The sequence below is a fragment of the Triturus cristatus genome, chromosome 7 (assembly GCF_964204655.1).
Source record: "Triturus cristatus chromosome 7, aTriCri1.1, whole genome shotgun sequence".
Classification (NCBI taxonomy): domain Eukaryota; kingdom Metazoa; phylum Chordata; class Amphibia; order Caudata; family Salamandridae; genus Triturus; species Triturus cristatus.
In genome coordinates, this window is record NC_140590.1 from 400,839,027 (window position 1) to 400,858,680 (window position 19,654).

At 39.6% G+C, this 19,654-nt stretch overlaps 1 protein-coding gene across 2 annotated transcripts in view; it reads right to left on the reverse strand.

The window, feature by feature from the left end:
• The window catches only part of LIG1 (DNA ligase 1), a 502,345-nt gene that overhangs the window by 229,982 nt on the left and 252,709 nt on the right, over positions 1 to 19,654 (reverse strand). For both annotated transcript variants that reach the window (XM_085616644.1, XM_085616645.1), the window contains exons 13-15: positions 10,756 to 10,832; positions 10,495 to 10,586; positions 8,327 to 8,426 (exon numbers count right to left, since the gene is read on the reverse strand). In XM_085616644.1, coding sequence (XP_085472770.1) covers positions 8,327 to 8,426; positions 10,495 to 10,586; positions 10,756 to 10,832 — 269 coding nt within the window. The remainder of the gene's footprint in view (positions 1 to 8,326; positions 8,427 to 10,494; positions 10,587 to 10,755; positions 10,833 to 19,654) is intronic.

Sequence of the window (19,654 nt, forward strand, 5' to 3'; positions counted from 1 at the left end):
TATACCGCCTTTCCTCTCCCACTTCACCAATCTAAATGGTTCTTCACCGTAGCTGCTGTTATTTACCTCAGAGATGCGAGCGGCCGCCATTTTGTATTGCTTTTTTGCGGTGCTCGGTTCTTTTTTCATCTCTCTAATTGTGTTTTTCCCTGAACAGCTATGGAATTGTGAATTTTTATGTTTCCAATGTTCTTATACATGGTCTGAAGCTCCTCAAGGGCATTAATTGGTTATATTTTCTGCTGCCTCTTTTCACCTCCTGCTGCTGCATTGGTTTTTCATGGACTTTACCTCTCAGTCAATATGTGAGTTTTTCATGCTTATGTTGTCTATGGCGTGAATTTCCCTCATTAGTCACGGTCTCCTCAATTACTTGCTGATTTTGTGAGACATTTTCCTTCCGTCATCGCTGTGCCAAGTCCAGTCATGGTGGGGTCTTGTTGAACTGTGTTCTAGTGTCCAAAGGGATTAGTTGCTCCGGGATAGACTATAGCATATCAGATTTCCAAGTCGTGTTCCTGCTTCTGTTGAATTTACTACTATCCCGCGTTAAAGTGACGCTAAGCTTTTGTTGCTTTTGGATTACTGTATCCCTGACTCTCTACTGCTCAAGAATGTCAAACGATCCGCTTGCGCCCAGAGCTTCGAGCTCAGGTACAAAACCGAAAAGGCACAAAAACGACCCGCCTTCACCGATTTTATCTTCACAAAACCCTGTCCTGGACTCCATCTTAGATGAGGTACGTGACCTCCAGCCATTCATGTCCGCTACCAATGACAAGCTTAAACAAATTGAGGAACGATGGATTGTTATGGAAAGTAAGGTACTAGATCTTGAACAACGGGTCAGCGATTTACAGGATATCTCCACAAAGATCCCTCTTCTTGAACAGGAAGTTCTTAAACTAAAGCTCCACACAGAGGATCTTGAAAATCGCAATCGCAGAAACAACCTTCGCCTTTTTGGCCTGCCGGAAAATGTTGAAGGGGCTGATCTAGTATCATTCTTAAAGAAATTCCTTCCAGAGCTTCTAGACCTTCAATCTTCATCAAATCCTCTTAACATACAAAGGGCTCACCGACTGGGTCGGCTTATACCATCTGCTAACAGACCGCGTGGAATTATAATGCTTTTACTGGAGTTCACCGATCTTATGCAAGTCTTGAAAGCTGTTAGAATCAAACGCCGTCTTACCTGGTCTGGCCATAATATTTTTATATCTCAAGATATTTCCAATGCTACCAATGCCAGACGTAAAGAATTTCTTGCTCTTCGACCTCAGATGCGTCAACTTAACATTCAATATGGAATTCTTCATCCCTGCCTGTGCAAAATCACACATGAGGGTCGCACACGCTCCTTCGAGGATCCGGAAAAACTCAAACTTTTTCTTCAGAATTTTTCTGCACATGGCATGGACACTGGCTCTTGATTTCCTCCCCATTGATGGATTGTTTTTCTTTATTGATATATTGATCTGCCTGTTTTTCTTCCTTGTTTTTCTGTTCTCTTTATACATGTGAAGTTCTCGTACATTTCATTGTTTTCTTCACCTGTTTTCATGGTGGTCCGTGTCCTTCGGTGTCACTATGCTCCCCGTTCTTAGATCTTCTCTCTTTTTACAGATCTGGATGTTCCTCCTTGATCTGTCTACTTTTTTCCACCTACTCCTCTTGTTGCACTCTCTTCCCTCTTTAATTTATTTCTATTCCCCTTTTCCTCTCTTCCTTATTTTTTATTCTATTTTCTTGCTTTGGTGTTTTTTCCAGGATTTTGTCCTTTGCTTTAGCTATTGAAAATTGTCTCTTTTTCTTTTTTTGTCACTCCTGCAGTTATGTGGTCTTATGTCCGTACGTTCCCCTCCATCCAGAAGTATGGTGAATGTCGTTTCGTGGAATGTTCGTGGTCTGGGTCACCCGGTCAAACGTCAGAAGGTATTGTCTCATCTTGCTAAACTTAACACTCAGATTTCTTTTTTACAGCAAACCCATTGCAATGACACAGAATCTCTTAAACTTAAACGTCAATGGGTTAACCAGATTGTTTTCTCCCCTGCTATGGATCGACATGGTGGTGTTGCTATTTTGTTTCATAAATCTATTAATGCTCAAATTTTGTCGACTGAATGTGATCAAAATGGTCGTTTGGTATTGACTGAGGTTATCATAGACAAGAAGCAGATAGCTTTTTTCAATATTTACAGTCCTGTTAAACCAGATCCGGAATTTTGGCATTCTATAAAGTTGAAACTTCTATCCATTTCCAATCCCAATATTGTGGTTGGTGGTGACTTCAATAATTGGTTAGACCCGTTCACTGATAGACAATCCAAATGCAAGTTCAAACCTGACAAATCCCACAAATCATTTCAAACTGCCATCTCCTCCCGCCCTCTATTTGATGCGTGGAAAACGTGTAACCCTGATACCTCATAGTTTACGTTCTTTTCACCCGTACACCATACTAGATCTCGAATTGACTATATACTTGTTTCTAAAGCATTGTTACCTTGTCGACTGTCCTCTGACATTGGGTCCATTTTTATATCTGACCATGCTCCTGTCTCCACCCGTATTGATTTATCCCTCACCACTTGTAAACAGGGCAGATGGCGCTTCAATAATTTCCTGTTATCAGATCGTGCTTTTATTTCAGAAGCGGTTTCCTTTATCAAGGAATTCTTTTCTTTTAATAACTCCCTAGACACTTCCTTGCATAACAATTGGGATGCTTTTAAAGCATCTTTTAGAGCCTTCACTATTGCTTATTCCTCAAAGAAGAAAAGGTTACTTCACACTAAATATAAAGAAACTTTAGCCCATATAAAATTGCTTGAACATAATTATTTCTCTTCCACATCTTCCTCATCATTGCAAGATTTAATAAAAGCTAAATCCACTTTAAATAAGATTATTACCAAGGGTGCCTGTAATATTCTCCTTAAGATTAAATCGAAATATCATGGTGGCCAAAACAAAGCCGGGAAATTGCTTGCTAATTATCTAAAAATTAAATCAGAACGAAAAGTTATTGGTCCCATTCATTCAGAGCTGGATGATACACTCCTTTCATCTGATTCTGATATTATTGCCTCATTTCAATCGTTTTACAAGCTCTTATATACCGAAACTACCAATCCCTCTAAGGAAGATTTGGTCTCTTTTTTCCGTGATATCCCTAAGCCTAAAACCTCCCAAGATGATTTCCAATCCCTGGAAGAAGATATCTCCCTACAAGAATTGAATGATGCTCTTAAATCTTTGAAGAAAGCAAAAGCTCCTGGCCCCGATGGCTTTTCAATTGAATTAATTTCTGCTTTTTCCTCAATTTTTGCTCCCAAATTACTTGAACTTTTTAATTCCTTTATTTCCAACTCCATGGCATGTGGCTCTTTTTTGGAAGCTCTTATTGTTGTACTCCCCAAACCTGGTAAAGATCCATAATATTGCAAAAATTTTCGTCCTATTTCACCAATTAATTACGATTGTAAAATTTTTGCAAAGATATTGGAGTCTCGTTTAGAGAAAATTATCCCTATACTCATTAACCCAGATCAAGTTGGTTTTGTTAAAGGTCGATTGGCCTCTGATAATGCCAGGATGTTTTCCAATATTCTTGCCCTTAGTAAAAAATATCCTTCCCCGCTAGCTGCTCTATCCTTAGACGCAGAAAAAGCCTTCGACCGTGTTAATTGGGAATTCTTGATTCATACATTACAATGGTTTGGTTTCGGCCCGAAATTTATTTCTTATGTTAAATTGTTATATACTAATCCTAAAGCTTGTATTTTTGTTAATGGTCTCTCTTCCCCCAATTTTTCCCTGCAGAGAGGTACACGTCAGGTCTGCCCTCTGTCCCCATTATTGTTCCTGTTATGTTTAGAGCCATTTTTGGAACGTATTAGGAATAACCCTCGCATTACCGGTTTCAGTTTTAAGTCTACACAAATTAAGCTGTCTGCATATGCTGATGATGTTCTTGTTTATATGTCCAACCCTGAATCCTCCTTACCTCCCTTTTTACAGGAAATCTCATCTTTTGCTAAAGTTTCAGGTTACAAATTAAACTTCTCTAAGACTGAAGTTCTACCCTTAAATCCCTCATGTTACAGATATATGTTTGACATATCTAGTTTTACATGGTGTCCTCAAAAAATTAAATATCTTGGCATCTGGTTCTCCCCCAACATTCGTGATACACTACTTCATAATTTTTCTTCCTTAAAACTTAAGATTACTAATTTGTTAAATCTTTGGTCCCCTTTGTTTCTCTCCTGGTGGGGCAGACTTGATACAATTAAAATGATGATTGTCCCCCAGGTTCTATTTATATTGTCAATGTTACCATTTAAAATTCCTAGATATTATTTCTCTCAGATTAATTCACTATGCTCCAAGTTTCTATGGAATAACAAACATGCAAGTATTGCCTTATCTAAATTGATTCGACCTAAGAATGAGGGTGGGGTAAGATTTCCTGATTTTAATTTATACCAGGATGCATTTTTGATTCGTCAATTCTTTGTTTTGTCTAAGGATTATCAGGATTTACCTAAGCCTCCATGGGTTAATGTTGAAAGCTCACTGTTAAAATGATTTTTTAATACGTGATGTTGTTCACATGTCTAACTGTACTTTTATTTCTAAGTATCCTATTTTTAAACATTCTCAAGTTTTGTTGCACACACTTTTCTTTAAGTTACTTAACTACCACCAATCTTTTCAAGCGTCATCACTCTGGTTTAACAAATACATAAAATTTCACCACAAATCATTTTACTACAAACAATGGAAAGAAAAGGGTCTTTATTATGTACATCAAATGTTTGCCAATAATGTAATTCTTTCCTTCCATCAGTTGCAATAATCTTTTCATTTGCCTGATTCCTGTATCCAGCAATATGATACTTTAGCTCCTATTCTTCAGGGATGTATTCAGACCTTCCTCTCTCTACCAACTCCTACTTCCTTTCTTCCTGACTCTTCTCTATATCAAATTTCTAACGACACTATTCCTACTGCCTCTCATTTATAAATCTTTATCTTCCCCTATTGTCACTCGGAATAAGTCTAAGGTTGAATTGGATTGGGAACAGGACCTCTCTGACTTTATCTATATCACAATGGGACAAGTTCTGGCTGAAAATATTTAAGACATCTAAGGCTGCTAAACTCACACAATCCCTATTTTTTATTTATAATAGAGTTGTTATTACTCCTCTCTTGCTACATAAATTCAATCATTCCGTTACAGCATCTTGTTGGTCTTGCCTTAATGCTGAAGGTTCTTTATTGCATCTATTATTTTATTGTCCTAAGGTTTATGCTTTTTGGGATGCTATTTGGTCAAACAAAATGTGCTGTGATTTTTTCTCATAAATTACAACTTAATCTTCAAAATGTATTTTTAGGCACTTTGTCGCCAGCTTTTGATACAGTGACTCCTATTTCACCATTACTGGATTTATTTCTTGCTGTGGCCTTTAAAGTTATACTAACTTGTTGGAAAGACAACTCTAAACTATCCTTTTTACATTGGTGGAACTTTATATGTGATGAACATAGAATCGCCTCTATTCCTCAATCCTCCATTCATCTTTAAATCAAATCTGATTTATTATGGCTTCCCTTTACATCTTTTCTGTCACCAACATCATAATCTCTTTCCTCTTTTCCTCTCTCTCTTCTTCTCTTTTCTCTGTTCTGTTTTTCTTTTTTCCCTTTTTTGATAAAAAAAATTAACCTATTATTTACAGATTTTACTCATTCTCACTATGTCCTCAGGTTCTTTGTGTACTATTATAATACAATAATCCTTGTTCTAGCCTCTTGTTTTTAGCAACATTATTATCTCTGTTCATAAAGTATATTACCTTTTTCTATGTATTATTTGCTTAATGTATTACTACTACTTTATATTTGCCTGTATGCTTATACTTATACTCTTATTGGCTTAATTCATACTTGTAATACTGTGCTTTCTTATCTTTAATAAAAATTATCTAACAAAAAAAAGGACTCACAGATGGAGCAGGAGACTCCACGGTTGAAATCACATTCATATGTTAAGTGCAGACGGCTGCTCAGGCTGTCTGCTTTCTGAATGAGGACACCTGTGAATTGAGAGCAAAGGAAGAATATGCCTGCCAAAGAGTCTGCTGCAACTGTTAAATCCAATGATAGATGTCAAAGGTAAAAGGAGTCCATACCCCTTGTTTCCTGACATGCAAGAGGATGCAGGAGCACAGATGTAACTATGCTGCAGGCATAACGTTCCAATTTTTCTTGATCTGAAAACTTCAGCCTTACTGATCCTCTTTTGAATATGCATTCCTTAATGCATGTAATCTGCAATTGCATGTGTTCCTATGTGTTACTTACCTTTTCACCCCTACAATTTGTATAGTTTCTACACAAGTGTGTGATACTCTGTGTGTGCTTGAATGCTTGTAGGTGTGTTAGTGCCTCCATAAATGCCTATATGTCTGTTGGCATGTGTGCATTTGCACTTTTATGGATGCTGGGTCAACACGTCCATTGATGCTTGTAGGGGTTTTGCTCTAAATCTACATATGCTGTGTTGCATAGATGTGTGTATGAGGTCAGCATGTGTAAAAGCGTACATGTATATTGTCAGGTCTAAGTGTGCGTGCCTATATGAATTTTTACATTTGTGTGTGTAATGGATTTCCGCTGTTGACCCATTACAATCAAAGATGCCCAACTTGCTGCTTTATCACAATAGCTTTCAGGCTCAATAGCTCCACAGAAAGAGATGGGAGAGACCTGTAGTGGATAGGGTTCTGAATCTCATTTTGCTGGCTAGATTTGTATATTCAGAAATTTTTCTATTAAAAACACTGATAAGGTACATCTACAACATACAGGTTGAACAGCTGGTCTAATAATCACTTGTCTGTCTGCACTAGCTTAGAGGAAATTGGGTGTTTTCAACTTGTAGGCCTGGCGTTGACCAAAACACTTATATTTTACAAAAATGATACCCATCATGTGGTTAACATTAATGGGCTTTCAGCCAGGATTCTTCATCAATTGGTCTGTTGTAGTTTCATTCATGGTTTTTCCATCCACTGCAGCCCAGGTCAACAGAGTACAGCCACTGGCTCAGGGTGATGGCATTCTGCTCTTTCTCAAGGAGCCCATCTGCCCCCAAAGTAGCTCCATTCAAGGCTAGGATTACTTTGGCAATGTGTGGTATTACGGGCAAAATTATTTGTTTGCTTTACTGCAATTTTTTTATGCAGATCGGTGAGGACTTGGTAGCTCCCCAACATTGTTTAATAGCACCACGCCAAAAAAACACGTTTTTGCAAAGCCAAAAGTTTTGCATCCAATTCCAGACCTATCGGCTATGACAATGTTTGTTCTTTTTCATTCAATGTTTAGAGAATACAAATAATTACTTGCATCATTGCTATGTGGCCCCTGACATCACACCATTTCTAGCAATTTTACCAACAGTGTTCACCATTCAAAATCTCAGAATGCAAACGAAGTAGAGTACAATACCAAGACAGGCTCAAAGTATCTACGGGCACAGAGCCACTTGCTAGCTCTGTATTTGTCACATTGCTAGAACACATGCCTAAACACAAACGTTAATATGCTGCTCATCTTTTACAAACCGCCCTTCTGACCTTCATCCCAATAAAGTTCAACTAAATATTGCATTTGCCTTGAGTTGTACCATGTCAAGGGAAGATTAACCAGAGCTTGTGTTTCCAATGTATTCTGGCATTCGTTAAAAAAGTTTCAGAATATAAAGTAAAAAGCAGGACCTCATGAGGGTCTCGTGTCTGACATGCTGCAATTGGAGAGCTCTAAACTAGTGAAAATGTGCTGAAACTAAGCCTAGTATATAACCACTGAAACCCCTGTCAATCTTAGATTTAGCTTGTCTTCCATTTCTATACACTATGCCATTTCTTTTACTCTGTTGATGTGTGCTGTCACTGCAGTTCTTCTGCGCACGTGGTTGCTACCAGTACAAGTCTTTTATAATGATGTATGTTACTAGCCAAGAATAGAGACAAGATAGCTAGACCGTCTGGATAAAGTTTTGACTAGAAATTAATAGAGAACCCTGTGCATATAGAGCAAGTACTTGCGGTTATATGGTTAACTTGTTTTTAAACTGTAATGACCTTTCTGTTTGAATAACAATAAAAAAAAAAAAATCAAATTGAGAACCTATTATTAAACGGAATCAGTTTAGGATAAACGTTAGTGATGTGAATTGCATCCATTAGGAAATATACTGTTGTCATATGTGCCCGTTTGGAAGCACCAAAGGGAGATTACTTACCAGAAGGTCTGTTTCAGGATCATGGCTCTCTCCTCTAACCAGGCCTTACGGGCCTCCGCAGACTTTCCCTTACTAGCATCCACCACTTCAGGGGGAAACTCTAAGTAGAAGGGAGAAGGCAAATTAAGACTCTAAAATTAGTTCACTAAAACGAGTTGTAATAAACTAACTGTGAAGGACCTCAGCCTCCATTTGCTATTAATTAGTAAATACTTAATTTTCAATTTCTCGAACAGTCTGGGTAATCACTCCTGAAAATGCCAAGCACAAGTAAGATGGGGACTCTAGGATCAATGGGTTCCAGGATTGCATCAATTTCTCTCCACGTCGAAATTTCCTACGCACTTCTTAATGTGCATTCCTTAAATGTTGCAGCTTTGTTGCTACTCTGCATTTTAAGATGTGTCCCAGAAGGACAGGCATGCCAGTGCCCACACAAAGCATTTGTAACATTTTAAATAATACAATTGGGAACAATTTGGTATTTTGCTTTGTATGCACTCTGATCTCATCGCACAAAGAAGTGCTCATTAACCTAAAAACATTGAGATGAGAAATCTGTGCAGCCTCTAATTATCCCAATAGCTCCAGGTCTCAATAATGCAGAGTTCAATGTGTCAAATCCAGTAACAAATACTTTACCACAATTGCTGGTCAAAAAGCGTAGCACATCAGACATACTACAGACGATTGGACAGCAGTAACGTGGTCACTGAGTAGAGTAGGGCAAATAAATAGAAATGAGTAACTTCCTTTTGCAGGGTTAATAATGTAATTGGAAGAATGTTACAATGGCAGGAGCACTACATGGGACTGAACAGCATTTGTGGACAGAGGGTGGTCACTGGCTATGCCGTAATCTTAATATAGATATAATGAAAATACAATACACTCGTGGAGTGTCATGGGGGAACTAATACTTAGATAACCTCAGGCAACTACCTGTAAGTAGGACGTAGGCTACAAGTGGACGCCAGTCTATGCAAATTCACAAACTGCCCTGCAGATCTTTTTGAAGCTTAGGTCCATCCATCTAGACAGCATCCATATGCTGGAGCAGATGCAGGGAAAATTCACTTCACTCCCTGCTAGGGTCTCATCTCTTTACCAGAGAGCCCGTCCAGCCTCAGTTGCCAGAATATCTACACTTATCTACTAACTGAACAGTGGAGAGAGCCACTGACTCTACCAAAACCTGTAAAAACCAAGATGTTGAAACACCCATTAAACTACCAAACACTTGTGTATGCATCTCAAAAGCATCTGTTATATGGCGGTGGGTCTTGCATGGCATAAAGAAACTTTATTCATGGTGGTCTGTACAAACCTTAGACCCGTTATATTATTTCCATTGATTTGCTTAAGTTAGAGCTCCAGAACAACTGCCCTTCTTCGGAGAGCTAAAAGAATCCTCAAGATCAAAAAATCTACTGAGGCTTTAAAATGTTTAGGAGATTGAAAATGTCCTCCGCTCATAGCAAGTAACTATAGTACGATTATGAATCGGAGCAGAAGCCTTCTCAATATATATTTCGGCAATAAAAGCGATTTAAAATAAAATAAGATGGCTTCTGAATTAATGAAGCAGAAGGCTTTAAATATTCTCAACATGAAAGAGGAAAAAATAACGAAAGGACATATCCAAGCACTATACAGCACAGGTGTTAAAATGACATGTTAATTCTATTCACAAAGCTAATCTAAGTGATGCAGTCCAAGAAAAGATTGCCCAAATCAAGGAGAATTGGTATCTATTGCACAACGACAAAGAAGAAAAGGACGTATAAGACAAATGAAAAGCAGGAATGCAATTTAAGGCTTAAACTGTATGCAGTAGGTCCGTCTACACTACAGATTCATTTAAGGAGCTATTCTAAACTACAATTTGTCCGGTTATTCCAATGTACTGTGTGCCCTCCTTCCACCTACCATTTTAGTAACTTAACTGCCTTGCACCTCAAATTGTATCATATTCATCATTCCAGTACAGAAAGGAAAAAGAGAAACCACCCTCCATCTCCCCCCCCCCCCCAAAAAACAAAAAACGCACAAGAGTACAACTCCCATCGACACAAAAAAAGGAGGCTCTTCTACATAAAATGTCAAGGAGGCATCTTAACATTTGCTTTCAAGATCAAAGGTCACATACTGGATATTGCGGAATTTACCTTGTCCTGGAGGAGTGAGGGACACAGACTGTGCAATAGCCGACAAGACTGACTGCTCTGCAAGACCAATCCGGAGCTTTCCAGCCAAAGATCTAAAGTCACAAAGCAGACAGTTTTGGGATAGGAGAGACCCATAGGGAGATTAAGTAAAAGCTTAACAAGTGAGTAAATCAATCTTAAGGTCATATAAAATACAGGGAGAAGTTGTCAGGGAAAGGAGAGGTTCTAATTAGGGCATGATCAGGCTTTAAAGATACTGACCGAACAATATAACGTGCTTCCGAGTGTCGACAGGCCACGAATATCCCCTTGATAATATCAATTTTCTTATTCATTGACTAGAAGAAAAATGGTAAGAAAATCTACTTTAATACACCACACTTCAATTTAGATATACATTATATATATATATATATATATATACACACATATACATACATATACTCACATGTATACACATTTTTTTAAAACAAAGAAAACCATCTCCTCAAAGTTTGTCATATTTTGACATTCATTTTATTGAAACTACCTTGCTGCGCAGAAGATCTAGAGGTACTTCTCATTAAAAATGGATGTAATATGGGGTTGGGATTTTTAAATTGGGCAATAAATGCAATTTAACTTTGCAGTTCGGATATAGAACACACTGTAACAAGAAGATCTCAATGAATCAAGCAGACACAAATTTTCACCAAACTAACTCAAGGAGTCCCAGCCCAAATCTCACCTACCTTTACCAAAAATGTGTCACAGTTGCAAACATTTAACAACCCGTTTGGCTGCCCAACGTGGAGTACCACAGTAAACGGGTACAGTATAAGCTTGTGTATCAGATTAAGCTGGTGTCTTCCTGCCTGGATCAGAGTGAAGACTAGTGGTTTGATAAAATAAACTGCTTATAAAGTTCTAAAGAAGCCCAACAGGACTAAGAGCTTTATTCTTCGTTCTTAACGCAATTAAAATGTTCTTTCTCACTGTGAGAATTACCATAAGAGAGAAAGTTAATAGTCATTCAGGTTCGGTATCTTTCATAGATTTTCATGCTTTTGTGCTATTCCCAGTAATCCGCAAGCATCCCTTTTTATTTTTAAACACTAGGATTCCTTTGTAGTTTTATCACAGTATGAAATGTATACTTTTAATACTTTGCTGCCATTTAGATCCTCATTGAGCTACATGCGCAATGAGCTTGAAGTATTACCTTTCCCCAATAGACAATCATTATTTCAAAGTAGATTCTATGACTGATACATGGTGTGCCAACCTCACCTTTCATGCTGTGTAAGACTATGAAATGATACCAACAATGGTGGTTACAGGTAAAAGAAAGTGTTGTATTATTCATCCTAGTTATCTAACAATGGTACTCCGTCTGAACTCACACAGTAGATTATTTCTATACAGGATCAATGAACACATATACAATATTTAGAGCAACTGCACTAAAACTTATGTTGACATTTATTATTACAGTGTAACAATCACATTCCAGTTTATTTCTATAGTAGTGCAAAACTGGAAAGAGGAAAAAAAAAAAAAAACAACACTCTTTACTACCTAGCAGAATGCATATTAAAATTACTTATGTTGAAACAACTGCCCCTGTTGCGTCCATTTGTGAATTAATCTGATGTAAATTTAATGGACACATTTAACCTCTTCTATCCTGACATTGGTTAATTATCCTTGGTTAAACAGATGCACGAAGTCTCACGGCATATACCATTTATGCAGATGTGCAGGGTGTAAGATGCAAATTATTAACATTGGTAAGGAGAAGAGGGGTGCCAGACCCACTTAAGGCTTTGCCTCACAGAGTCATGGATACTCCCAATACTCAGCCGTTGGAATTAACCGAATACTATACTCTAAAAATCACCATGGACACTGAGATCGAATGGACCATCACTACAGTCTCCATGTTAGATAGATATATATTTGTTTGGGCGTCCCGTATCGTCAACACCGCACAGCGGCACCGTCCAATATCAAGTTTGCTTCCTCAATTTTCTTTTTTCATAATTACATGTGCATGGTTAACACACAATATTCTGTTCCGTACTTTACTTAGACCGACGTGTTTCGTGGATGCCTTCTACTGGTTCTGGTCGGGTTCGGCAGTGTGAACAATTTTATTCTATATCCTTACTCTGTTTTGCTGACCCTCAAACAGCTAAAGCAACACTTCCCAAACACATTAACAGAGTTATCCTTCCACCATGTTGATGTTCACTGTCCCACATATTTAGGTTACATTATCAAGTTTGGTATATTGTACGTTTTTAGACACCGTAATACATACTTAAGGGTTCCAGTTCTATTTAATTGAATCTTTCATTCTTCTCATCCACTTAGTGCACTTAAGAATACTCTGAGCTATTCTTCCCCCCCCCCCCCTTTCCTTTTTTCACAACTGAACCAGGTACACATGCATAATTTTCTTGTTACTATGCCATCTTCCAATACCTCACTTATTGCCCATTTTAAAATATTTAAAAGGACATCTTTTCAAAACGATATTCCCAAAAATTAATTTTCTCTTATAAGACTTTAAGTTATTTCTTCTTGTTGGAGATTTATGACCAAGTGAGGGCAGCATCATAATTAAAGTGCAGAATACAGAATGGGTACGATAACCTCCACTATGTTAGTCAAGCAAAACCCTATATTCATAGTTTAATACTAAAGTACCTAAGGTGCTTGGTCCTAGTTTCTATGGAGGAATGTCCGTTACACATATTTAAAGTGCACAATGCTGTGTCAATATTGCATAAGAATATAAAATGAAACGCAAATCTTTTTCTGATCCTGATCATACTTTTTGTGGAGAACGATGTTAGTTCACAGGATTTGAAGTAAAAAGTGCTTTGTGCATGATATAGTACCCTCAGTCATTTCACTAAGGTAAAGTGCATAACATTTTACTTAAAGTACACGGTGCCATACAATATCTACTATATATCTTTTTCTTCCCTTTTTTCCCCCCCCTTTTTTTGGGGGTCCAATCCCCTCTTGAAATACCCACTATATTAGCTGTTCTACCTCGAGCCCAAAAATAGGAAGGGGATGATATTTTACAATTTAAGGGTTATACAAGTTCTAAGAATAATCTATAACCATTTCATCGAAGTGCAACAACCCTAACTCCAACATCACAGGTGAACAAATAGTTCTGCATCCATGTTGTGGCGCCAGGGTATTTTTGTCCCAATAGAGAGTATCAAACGTGATTCTTGCCTCCTCAATTCCTTTTCACAGTCACCTCCTCTCTGTTGAGCCCTCACTGTTTGTTACCCCAATAATTGAATGTTGATAGGGACCGGTTATCAGCTTGATCAAAGTGACAGGCCATTGGGTAGTTTTTAAACACCTTTTTTTATTGCTCTCATATGTTGAAGGATTCTTAGTTTCAATGTGCTCTTCATGCTACCAACATATAACTTTTTGCAGCCACATTTCAAAGCATTGATAACATACTCTGTGTTGCATGTTATTCTTTCCTTGATTGGTACCTCATGGTCTTCAAATATGTGATAACTCTTATAATGAAGTCCATGTTTGCAAGACTTGCAGGAATTGCACTCCGTAAAACCCTCCATATTTCTAACTAACCAATTTCCTTGTCCTGGTTGTTATTGCTTACAAACATAGTGACTCAAGGTTAGAATGTCTCCCAGGGACCTAACTTTTTTAGATGTTACTTGTGGTCCTCTCTCAAAAATCTCTCCAAGATGTTCATAATTTTTTATGACGTGCCAATTCTTTATAAGAATTTTCTTGATACTGAGCTGGGCCATATTATATTCCAGGAACAGTCTCTTTACTATTTTGCTGCTCTATTCCTGAATATTTTCCGGGTACAAAGACTGTCCTCTCGTTTTTTCTTTAGCCCTTTTACTGGCGTTCTCCAATGCGGTCATTGAGTATCCATGTTCTCTGATGTTCCTAACCATCCTGCATATTTCCTTATCGTGCAACTTTTCTGTTGAGCAAACCCTCCTTGCATAACATCTGGCTATAGGGGATGCTCCACGTGAGAGCATCTGGATGGTCACTATTCACATGTAGAATAGAGTTGGTTGCTATAGGTTTCCTGTGGATCCTGGTTGTCAAGATCTTATCCTCCAAATCTACATCCAAGAAGTTGCTTGATTGACGACTGTGTATATGTGAATTAAAATCATTGCGATTTAATTTAGTCAAGAAGAATTCTAGTTAACTTTCACTGACTTCCAACAGAATAAATAGGTCGCCAATAAATGGGGTCCATAGGGCCACTTTCTCAGAGTATTGGCTGGTCTCATCAGCCCAGGCTACCTACTTCTTCCACCACCCCTTGAATAATTTCACGTAGGTGAGGGTGGAGGAGGTGCACATGGCTATCCCTTGTGCTTGCTGGTAAAATTTGCCATCAAGCGTAAAAACGTTGTGCAAGACCGTAGTTCAACAAATCCATCAACATTTGTGTATGGTGTAGCCATTCAACTGGTCAGTCCCTTTAAAAGCTCTCACTAACATGTAGTCCTTTTCCATGCTCAATTGAGGTGTAGAACGACACTACGTCCATGGTGATTATATATTCTGCCTACCAGGGATTGTTATACGGTTTAAGAAGTCTGTACTGTTCTTTAAGTATGATGGGAGGTCTTTTACATTTTCTTGCAGGAACAGATCTAGGCCTAGTTCAAACCATACCTTCAATTTTGAATGGTATTCCTTTTCCAGATGACTCAGTGGGTTTGTTTTGAGGCAAGTGTAATGTAGAGAGTTGTTTAATTGCCTCTGTGCTTCTGCTACATAGGTCCCTTGATCCATTAGGACTATGTTACCTCCTTTATCAGACGGCTTTGTGATCAAAGATGGATTGTACCTTAGTTCATCAATGTTTTTCCAATTCTGCTTCGAGAAATGTCCTTTTTTAGAACTATTCCGCCATTTATGTCGGAGAGTATTCAACTCATCCACTACCAGTTCTTGGAAGAGATCAATACGGTTCCCTGATGGAAGTTGAGGACAGAACTTACTTGGTGGTTTCGCCACTTCCAACTGGTTGATCCGTTACGAAGCCCATGCTCCATAAAGCATTTATATTACAGACCCTTCCAAAATCCATAAGGAACGAGGTGTCACACATGCCAATCAGTGATGAACAACTTACTGTAGAACCCAAAACTGACACAGTCAATACATATTTTGGCCTTCTCGTAGAGCAGATTATGATTGATACACACACACACACAACTATGTAGTTTTGGTTAGGTCAGTTTTCATAGGAAGAGCATTTTTTGTTTCGCTGATAATCGGTATATAAGGGTGGTTGGTCCAGCGGGATTCCTGTGGTACCATGAGTTAAAAAGGAAAATGCTACTTACAAGTATGCATCTGTTCTTGGCATGTAGAGCTGCAGATCCTCACACTTAGCATTAGATCGCCATCTGGTGTTGGGCTCGGATGCTTGCACCTTGCTGTTGTCTTGGAAGAAGTCTTTGTAGTCAAGAGATAGGCGACTCCTTCCTTGGACGATAGTGGGCATGGGCATCGACTTCATCCTCAGATTGTTTTTCGCCATGATGGGAAATCATGGAGTTAGTAGAAAAGAAAGAGATGTCCATGTGTGTGTATGTAAGTAAGATAGTACTGGAACATATCCAGGTCCCAGGGAGGTGGGTGGGCGTGTGAGGATCTGCAGCTCTACATGCCAAGAACAGATGCATACTGGTAAGTAGCATTTGCCGTTCGAGGCATATGAGCTGCAGATCTCACACTTAGCATAGACTGTACAGCAGTATCTCCCCTAGCGGTGGTCACCTATATCTGTTGCAGTAGTTTGAAAAAGTGTTTAAAGAACAGCTTGGCCTACAGAAGCTTGTTGCTTGGCTTGCACGTCAACACAATAGTGTTTAGTGAAGGTGTATGTTGTAGACCATGTTGCTGCCTTACAAATGTCTTCTAGGGGAATGTTCCCCAAGAATGCCATGGAAGCCCTTAGTTTGCGAGTTGAGTGCTCTCTAGGGGGAATTATTAATGTGCGCTTGGCTTTTTGGTAGCATATTTGGATACATTTAACGATCCACCTTGCAATCCCAGCTTTTGAGATGGGATTACCCTTATGCGGTGGAGAGAAAGCTACAAACAATGGTTTTGTTTTGCGAAAGGATTTTGTCCTGTCAGTGTAATAGAGTAGAGCTCTTTTGACGTCTAGGGTGTGAAGAGCTCTCTCTGCTACGGAGTCCGGGTAGCTCCGTAGCAGAGAGAGCTCTGCTACGGAGATTGGTTAAAATGGAATGCAGAAATGACTTTAGGCAGAAATTTTGGGTTTGTTCTGAGAACCACTTTGTTACGATGTATTTGTAAAAATGGCTCTTGTATGGTTAAAGTCTGGATCTCGCTTACCCTCCTGAGAGATGTGATTGCAATAAGGAAAGCTACTTTCCATGTGAGGAACTGAAGTTCACATTTATGTAGAGGTTCAAATGGGGGTCGCATGAGCCTAGTAAGCACAATGTTGAGATTCCACACTGGAGAGGGTGGTATTCTGGGAGGTATGATTCGTTTAAGGCCTTCCATAAATGCTTTAATTGCTAGGACCCTAAAAAGCGACAAGTGTTGTCTGTTTTGTAAGTAAGCGGCAAGTGCTGCTAGATGTAGATGTAGGGATGAGTATGCCAAATTACATCTTTGCAAATGTAGTATGTAGCAAATTATGTTCTGGATGGACGCACCCAGTGGATCGATATGATGGATAGTTCAGTAAATGGCAAATCTTTTCCATTTTGCTGCATAGCAAGCTCTAGTGGTGGGGCGCCTGGCTTCTTTAATGATGTTCATACAGTCCGGTGGAAGGTTAAGGTAACCGAACTCTAGGACTTCAGGAGCCAGATCGCAAGATTCATTTGAGTTGGATCGGGGTGCCTGATCTCTTCAAGGTTCTGCGTTAGTAGTGATGGGGAGAAGTGTAATTTTTGGTGTGGGACTAGTAAGTTCCAGTAGTGTTGTGAACCACGGTTGGCGCGCCCATGTGGGAGCCACTTTTTAGAGACGGAGCTTGCGTACCACTAGCGGAATCAGAGGGAGTGGCGGAAAAGCGTACGCAAATCTGCCTGACCAGTTCATCCATATCGCATTGCCCTTGCACAGCGGGTGTGGAAACCTGGCGGCATAGGTTGGGTATTTTGCGTTTTCGTGTGTGGCAAATAGATCTATGTCTGGTTGGCCCCACATTTGGAATAAAGGTAGAAGAACTTGTGGATGAAGTTCCCATTCGTGAATCTGTTGTGTCTGACGACTTAACAGATTCGCAATCTGATTGTGAACTCCTGGAAGATGTTCTGCGAGGAGGTATATGTTTTGTGGGATGGCCCACCTCCAAATGTTCTGTGCAAGCTGGGACAGTTGTTCCTCCCTGTTTTTGTATGTAATACATGGCTGTCATGTTGTCCGTTCGGATCAGGACGGCTTTGTTTTGTACATGGAGTTGGAATGATTTCAGAGCTAGGAATATCGCTTGCAGTTCCAGATTATTGATGTGGAGCACTTTGTGTTGATTGGTCCATTTGCCCCCCGTTGTGTGAGCTAAGAGATGGGCTCCCCACCCTGTGAGTGATGAGTCTGTTAGTACTATCTGTGGAACAGGCTCAAGGAACGGCCACCCTTTGGACACGTTTTTTGTGTTCCACCACTGCAGAGAGCGATGTGTGCGGCTGTCCACCATCACCAAATCTGAAAGTTGTCCCTGAGCCTGATTCCATTGATGTGCTAGACATTCCTGTAAGGGACGCATTTGAAGTCTTGCGTGAGGTACAATGAAAATGCAAGATGCCATGATGCCTATGAGTTGCATGAACACTCTGGCGAGTGTTGGATTTGAAATTTGGTGATGAGAGCTTGTAAACTGGCTATCCTGGCTGGGCTGGGATATGCTAGAGCTGTGGAAGTATTTATTGTGGATACTAGATATTGAAGTACATGAGAGGGCTGAAGGTGCAACTTGGTATAGTTGATTGTGAACCCCAAGTTGTGCAGTGTTTGGACGGTCTGATGAGTGTGTTGGATACACTGGTTGTATGATTTGGCTTTTATTAGCCAGTCGTCTAGATACAGGAAGACATGGATCTGTTGTCTTCGTAGGTGTGCTGCTATTACTGCAATACACTTGGTAAACACTCTTGGAGCAGTGGTGACTCCGAATGGAAGGACTTTGAACTGATAGTGTTGTCCTTCCATCACGAACCTTAGATACTTCCTGTGAGCAGGATGTATTGGAATGTGGAAGTAGGCGTCCTTGAGATCTAGTGTGGCAAGGAAGTCTACTTGTAGTACTGGAAGCACCTGTTGGAGAGTGATCATGTGAAAATGATCCGAGTGTATATACTGATTGAGGGGTCTGAGAGCGAGAATTGACCGTAGGATGCCATCCTTTTTGGGGATTAGAAAATACAGGGAGTAAACCCCTGTTCCCTGGTGTAGCAAGGGGACTGACTATGGCGTGCTTCTGAAGCAGTGAGTGAACCTCTTGTTTCAAAAGTGTAAGATGGTCTGCGGACATTGGACACTGTCTGGGTGGTATGTTTGGGGGGGTAGCTGTAAGTTCTAGGCAGTAACCATATTAGATAATTTGACTTACCCACTTGTCTGTTGTGATGGAGTTCCAGACAGGTAGGAACTGTGTTAATCTTCCCCCGACCGGAGTGGAATGGTCAGGGGGAGTGGAGGGAAGTCACGGTTTAGTAGCAGGGGAGGTACGAGTGTTGTTGTTACCTCAGCCTCTCCCTTTATTGTTGTTCCCTCTGTAACCTCCTCTAAATTATCCTCTATTGGGGGATGTTTGGGTGGTGTTTTTAAAGGAAGAGGATTTATCTGTGACCACGTTTTTGGAGGCTCCTCTATAAAAGGAGTGGCAAAAGGAGCCACGCGCTTGCGGAGACTGCAACGCTCCCATGGACTTAGCAGTCTCTGTATCTTTTTTCATTTTTTCAAGAGCAGTGTCCACAGCCGGCCCAAAAAGTTGGTTTTGATTGAACGGCTGATTTAGAATGGTTGTTTGGACCTCCTGCTTGAAGCCTGAAATGCGCACCCAGGCATGTCTTCTGAGCAGTATACTAGTAATAATAGACCTAGCGGCAGTGTCTGTTGCATCAAGGGCACATTTAATTGATGCGTT